General features: G+C 39.7%; 1 protein-coding gene across 1 annotated transcript; it reads right to left on the bottom strand.

The window, feature by feature from the left end:
* Window positions 1-1,370: 1,370 nt before the first annotated feature.
* On the bottom strand, window positions 1,371-6,748 carry LOC140878201 (uncharacterized). Its single transcript, XM_073281811.1, has 9 exons — window positions 5,804-6,748; window positions 5,532-5,610; window positions 5,245-5,408; window positions 4,726-4,860; window positions 4,237-4,520; window positions 4,110-4,164; window positions 3,354-3,441; window positions 2,318-2,452; window positions 1,371-2,164 (listed from the first exon to the last, which is right to left on the bottom strand). The coding sequence occupies exons 1-9, from the start codon at window positions 6,746-6,748 to the stop codon at window positions 1,371-1,373; spliced, it is 2,679 nt and encodes an 892-aa protein (XP_073137912.1).
* Window positions 6,749-7,112: the final 364 nt, after the last annotated feature.

The raw sequence follows: 7,112 nt of genomic DNA on the forward strand, positions 1-7,112 counted from the left end.
CCTGCAGTCTGAAAGTGTGCTTTGTCTTCAAAATTGAATTGTCCATATCTTGCATTGGATGTTGCCATGCTTTGTCATCTCGCACTACCATTCCGGCTCGCACGCAAAGGGTGGATATAATAGATGGGAAAAATATGCCAATGTTCGTCGAGCAGATGGACGTGTACAACTCCCTGTTGATAAGTTTGCCTACATTGATTGGCCAGTGTTTGTGCAAATAAAACAACAACAACGCCCGACTCATCACTATGTCATGCGTGTGGGACACCGGCATTATCCTGTGAGTTAGAAATGCATACCACAATGTCGGTTCCATATTCAAAAACTTTTCTTTAAACGACATAAATTTGACTGAATCTTTCCAAACGTTCCCATCATAGCATAGTTCAGCAGAGACTAGATTATAATCTGGGCTAGCCTTAAACGCTTGAAATTGGCTCTCGTCGACCTCTGGTGTTTGCAATAAAGCATTAATAGTTTCAGGGTCGAAAGAAAATAATTTACCCCTCACAAAGGCTTTGTAGTCAGTTCGTTCAGGGGAGTTAGAATAGAATTCCCTTACCAAAGGTACGATGGCCGCCTGAGGTTGGCGGCAGAACTCAGTACATCCACACTCCGGGATGCCGAGAGAGATGGTGCGGTTCTCGGATAGATCGATTCCTCTCTCGGGGATCGGATTCCTATTGATCTTTTCGGCTTCATATCATGCTTTAGCCTCCATGGAGATGAACTTGCCGTCGATAATGGTGGATGATGAAGAAGAAGCACGAGAGGAAGCAATCGTTTCTCTCTTTGGTCCCATCTTGAGCAAAATTTGGGAATTAAAAGATAGATACCTGCGTTTTGAAGGAGAAAAAGTGAGAAATAGGGAGAAATAGAGGAGGCGTAGGGTTTTAGATAAGAAGAGGAAAAAAAGAGATAAGAAAGGAAAGGGGATTGGGGCTTTAAAATTCTGAAACTGCGCGAGGCGCCTGGGCGGTAAAAAATGACCGCGCGAGTGCACCCTTTTTTTGAGCAAAAATTGGCAAAACAAAGAATGTGTGCGCGGGCGGTAGAAAACTACCACGCGGGCGCACCCTAATTAAAAAAGAATTTTGAAAACAGAGGGTACGAGCGCGGGCAATAGAAAACCACCGCACGGGCGCACCCTAGTTTGAAATAAAAGGCTTGAAGCAAAGATTGGACGCTCGGGCGGTAGAAAATGACCGCGCGAGCGCATCTAAAAAAATTGAAAACAATACTAAAATTCACTAACTAAAAAAAAACTGAACAAAAACCTAAAAAATATAGTCTGACAAAACTAAACAAAAGAGAGTGAATAAAGTAGTTCTCAATTTAAAGTCTAGAGCTTGACTTTGCTCCTCCCCAAACTAGTCTTGAACAGTCAGCGTGGTGATGACTGGCATGGAATCAATGTCACCTCCCACATAATGTTTTAGCCTTTGAGCATTGACTATGAAAGACTCATTTCTGGCATCTTTGATCTCAATGGCCCCCGATGGATATACCCTGGTGATTTTGTAGGGGTCGGACCACCTAGACTTCAATTTTCCGGGAAAGAGCTTCAACCGGGAATTAAATAACAAGACAATGTCTCCTTCTCTGAATTCTCGATGGAGAATACGTCTGTCATGTATCCTCTTAGTCCGCTCCTTGTACGATACCACTATATCATATGTGTTGTCTCGAAATTTCTCCAATTGATTCAGTTCGAGCAGTCTCTTCTCACCTGCGGCAGCAAATTCAAAGTTTAGTGTCTTAATGGCCCAATACACTCTATGCTTTAACTCAACTCGCAAATGAAATTCTTTACAAAACAACAGTCTATATGGAGAGGTGCATATGGGAGTTTTGAAAGCTGTTCTATAGGCCCATAAAGCATCATCAAGTCGAAGTGCCCAATCTTTCTTGTTCGTATTCACACTCTTTTCCAAAATTTGTTTGATTTCTCGATTGGAAACTTCTACTTGGCCACTAGTTTGGGGATGATAGGGTGTAGAAACTTTGTTCTTGACACCATATTTCTTCAAAAGTTTTTGAAAGAGTTTGTTGAAAAAGTGGGTGTCACCATCACTAATAATTGCACGGGGTGTACCAAACAAGTTAAAAATGTTTTTCTTCAAAAATTGGTCCTGTGCATCATTAGTTGCAAAAGCTTCAGCCTCTACCCATTAAGAAACATAATCGACGGCGACCAAAATGTATTTGTTTGTAAACGAGTTTGGAAATGGTCCCATAAAGTCGATTCCCCACACATCAAATGTCTCGCACTCAATAATATTATTCAAAGGCATTTCATTACGGTTTGAGATATTACCTGTCCGCTGACATCTATCACACGCAAGGACATAAGCACGAGCATCCTTAAAAATATTTGGCCAATAAAAGCCACATTCAAGTACCTTAACAGCCGTCTTGAGAGGCCCAGTGTAGTGACCCTTATTTGAGTCACCTACTAACAAGCATGCAATCAACTTAAAAAGTACTTAATTATCAGAGTAAAACTTACGGAAAAAAAAAACCCATAATATACATAAACCAGCAGAAAACAACCGGTACTAAAACCCAAATCTGTAGTGATACAACCATATCGATCTATATACAATAAAAACTAAAAGATATTATTATACAGCTAACAACTCCTGCGCTCTAGTCCTGCCTCGAATCTCCTGCTCTGTCCAACCCGGAACCTGTCCTGTCGAATGGGTTGTCCAAGATAATACCAAGGACGTGAGTGATTAACGCCCAATACGTAAACATGAGTAAACATATAAATATGATGCATGCATATGATGACTGACATCGGGTAATCCATCAAATCATGCTCATACTAGGCGTCTACATGAGTGTTTGAACCTCTCGGATCAACCTTTGGGTACAGCCACACTTGTCTAAAACACCGTAGTAGCCAGACGTATCTGTCTCCGCTACACTACTAGTGCTAGACCATATACTGGTATAGAGCTGAGTGGCCCTACTATCATAGGTATGTCAAAGAAAATAGGCTCAACGTGTATGTACACATGAATATGAATATAAAATCAGTAAAACATACATCATGCCACGTAAAAATGCAACATATAAACATGCATACTCGTTGGCTATCTTAGTCAATATTTACGTACCTTCTACGTAATAGTTCGAGTCTACGTCAGGACCTAGATTTAAGCCTACAATCAAATATTTATTGTATCACTAATTATTATCTACAAGCCTTAACTAAGCTAGCAGATACTCCTAGTTTTTAATAGGATTCTCGGACCATACCTTTGTCCGTAGTTAGGCCGTTGATGTGTTCCCAATTATATGTCAAAGCGTCGAAACAAGCCCAACAACTAAACCAAATCAACAACGATGTCCGACAGTGGCGGCGGCACAGCGGCGGTCCGGCGGCGACAGTGGAGCGGCCGAAAAATCAGTCGTCGTCGAAGTTGGGTATTTCTGCAAAATATTTATATCAAAATGAAGCTTATGACTTAAGGAAAAAAACGCCTCAATCAATTTCAAGTTTTCGGCGACTTACGGCGGCGGTCGAAAAAATGGGTTTTCGGCAATCGCGACGAAAATTTGCGAAATTGGTATCAATAGCTAGCTCTCATCGAGACGATTCCAACCATATATTCAATTTCACGTTTCGGTGGCCAGAGACGGCTGAACGACGACAATAAAGCGGCGGCTCTAGAGTCGGGTTCGTCGGGGTGCGTCTAAAATGGCCAAAGTGGATATCCGTGGATAGCCCTCATCGCGAGGAGTCCAACTATATATTTGGTTTCGAGTTTCGGTAACCGGAGGTGGAGTTACGGAGGTTTGAAGGCGGCGCGAGGAGAGAGAAACGTGAATCAGGAAATTTGAAGATGATGATGTGACCGTGAATAGTGATGGCACGTGTAAATTCGTGATATCTATATATGTATATATTACAATATAATCGTGTATACATGTTTAACTGTGTGTACTCTTTTATTCATTCGGGATTCAAATTTGACTCGATTAAAATTAGTTCAACTCATTTAATACCGTGATCATATATTTAGTAACCCTTAATCACGATTAATATTTAATTAACTTAAAACAGTGTACGGGTTACTACACCCAGCATGGCAACCTACCTCACGGTCATGACAATGATTGAGGATACTTTTCATCTCTCCTTCCTCCACATATCTTCGGATCATAGAGTCAGCACAAATTTTAAACAAGAAAGGTTCTTCCCAAAGATAATGCTTTACATCTTACAAAAACTTTTTCTTTTGATGAAAAGAAAAGTTATGTGGAAGTGTGCCCGTGACCAAGTAATTTGCAAAATTAGCATACCATGGAGAGTGTTCTATGACAAACAAATTTTCATCAGGGAACCAATCATCTATATCCTCATTATCATTCTGTGCACAATCAGGAATGCATTCTAGTCTAGATAGGTGATCAGCGACAACATTTTCTACCCCTTTCTTATCTTTTATCTCTAAATCATATTCTTGTAAGAGAAGGATCCACCTAATCAACATAGGTTTTGCATCTTTCTTAGCCAATAAGTGTCTTATTTTAGAGTGATCAGTGTATATAGTGATTTTTGAAAGTACAAGGTATGAATGAACTTGTCAAGTGCAAAAACTACAGTTAGAAACTCCTTTTCAGTGGTAGCATAATTCAATTGAGCCTCATTTAAGGTTTTGCTAGCATAGTAAATAGTACGGAATACTCCTTTAAAAAAATAGTACGGAATACCTTGTCGATTCTTTGGCCCAATACAGCTCCAACCGCTGAGTCACTTGCATCACACATGACCTCAAATGGGAGACCCCAGTTAGGTGATGTCAGTACTGGAGCAGTCACCAATCTTTCTCTCAGAGATTCAAATGCCTGTAAACAATGGAATCAAAATCAAAAGGTGTATATTTCATCGACAAATAAGACAGAGGTTTTGCAATTTTTTGAAAAAAATTTAATGAATCACAGATAAAACCCGGCATGGCCTAGAAAACTTCTGACTCCCTTGATCATCGTCGGTGGAGGTAAATTATGAATGACTTGCACCTTGGCCCTTTCCACCTCTATTCCCTGCTCAGATATTCGGTGCCCTAATACAATACCTTCGGTCACCATGAAGTGGCACTTTTCCTAGTTGAGTACCAAGTGCGTCTCCTCACATCTCATCAAATCATTATTCAGATTATTCAGACATGCATCAAAAGACTGACCAAAAATGGAAAAATCATCCATGAATATTTCTAGAGAGTTTTCAACCATATCATGAAATATAGCAGTCATGCATCTCTGAAAAGTTGCAGGAGCATTACAAAGACCAAAAGGAATACGTCTATAGGCAAACGTACCATATGGGCAAGTGAAAGTTGTTTTATCCTGATCTTCAGATGCAATCGCAATTTGATTGTATACTGAATACCCATCTAAAAAGCAATAAAATTCATACCCAGCAAGTATTTATAGCATTTGGTCAATGAATGGGAGGGGAAAATGGTCTTTACGGGTTGCGTCATTCAATTTTCTATAATCTATACACACATGCCAACCTGTAACTGTCCTAGTAAGTATCTGCTCATTCTGCTCATTCTTAATGACCGTTATCCCCCCTTTTTGGTACACATTGAACTGAATTCAGCCATGCTCTATAAAAAATGGGTTAAATAATACATGCATCCAGAAGTTTTATCATTTCAACATTCACTACTTCTTGCATCTTGGGATTCAATATCCTCTACGGTTGGACCAAGGGGTTGATGTTCTCTTCCATTAATATTTTATGCATGCAGATAGATGGATTAATGCCTTTGATATCTGCTACCTTCCAGGCAAACACACTCTTGTGACTTTTGAGAACATCCAGCAGTCTGGCCTCCATTTCACCTGTCAAAGAAGAAGAAATTATGACAGGTAAATTTTCATTCTCTCCTAGAAATACATATTTTAGATTGGCTTGTAATGATTTCAATTCAACAGTTGGTGGTTCTTCAAGACTTGGTTTCTGGAGGACTAAATCCTCTCGGTTACCAAGATCTTTGAGTTTGAGCTTGCCACCTTTTTGCCATGACTGGTTATCATTCAAGTAAGCAGTCATCTCTTCTATCCCTACATTTATTACATCCTCATGAGGAGGAGATGTAAGTGCAGCTTCTAATGGTTTCAGAAATGTATCCTGCACATAATCATACAGAAGTGAGTCCACAACATCAATTTGAAAACACTCTTCATTAAATAGTGAAAATTTAAGTGCATTAAACAAATCAAATGAGATTTTCTCCTCTCTCACTCTCAGATGCAGCTCTCCCTTTTGGACATCGAGGAGTGATTTTCCTGTTGCTAGGAAAGGTCTTCCCAAAATAACTGGAATGTCCAAGTCTTCCTCCATATCAAGTACCACAAAATCTATCGGGAAGATGAATTTGTCAACTTTCACCAGCACATCCTCTATTATCCCTTTTGGATATTTGATAGACCTGTCCGCCAATTGCAACAACATCCTGGTGGATTTCGGCTCTCCCAAGCTAAGTTTCCTGAAAACAGAATATGGCATTAAATTTATGCTAACACCCAAATCACACAAAGCTTTATGAAATTGCACATCATTAATAACACAAGGAATAGAAAAACTCCCTGGATCTTTTTGCTTTGGTGGAATCTTGTTCTGAACTAGTGCAGAGCAATTTTTTGTTAGACTGATCATTGCATGCTCCTCCAATTTTCTCTTGTTGGATAAAATCTCCTTCAAGAATTTAGCATAGCTGGGCATTTCATCAATGCATCGACGAATGGGATGTTTATATTCAATTTCTTGAATACTTATAGGAATTTAGCAAACTGAGAATCTAGCTTGGCCTTTTTGAGAGCTGCAGGGAAAGGTGGTGGAATAACAATATTTGACTGTGATGTGGGTGTTTGTGTAGAAGTAAAAGACTTACTTGCAGTTTTCTCTAAGATAGCTGGTTTTGGCTCTTTTGCTTCTTGTCTCTCAAGTTCTATTTTCTTTCCACTTCTCAATTCAACTACTTTGACCTGCTCTTTTGGATTCTTCTCCGTGTCGCTTGGAAAAGTACCCTATTCTCTTTCTGACATTGCCTTGGCCAACTGCCCTATCTGATTTTACAAATGCTTTA

This window comes from Henckelia pumila, chromosome 2 (assembly GCF_033568475.1).
Source record: "Henckelia pumila isolate YLH828 chromosome 2, ASM3356847v2, whole genome shotgun sequence".
Taxonomy (NCBI): Eukaryota; Viridiplantae; Streptophyta; class Magnoliopsida; order Lamiales; family Gesneriaceae; genus Henckelia; species Henckelia pumila.

Excerpts from the sequence above, each read along its gene's own strand:
- LOC140878201 (XM_073281811.1), bottom strand. The coding sequence starts at position 6,748 with ATGCCCAGCTATGCTAAATTCTTGAAGGAGATTTTATCCAACAAGAGA. Across the intron at positions 5,409-5,531 it reads ACTTACTAGGACAGTTACAG|ATGGGTATTCAGTATACAAT; the intron begins GTTGGCATGTGT and ends ATTGCTTTTTAG. Across the intron at positions 3,442-4,109 it reads ATCATTGTCATGACCGTGAG|AAATACCCAACTTCGACGAC; the intron begins GTAGGTTGCCAT and ends AATATTTTGCAG.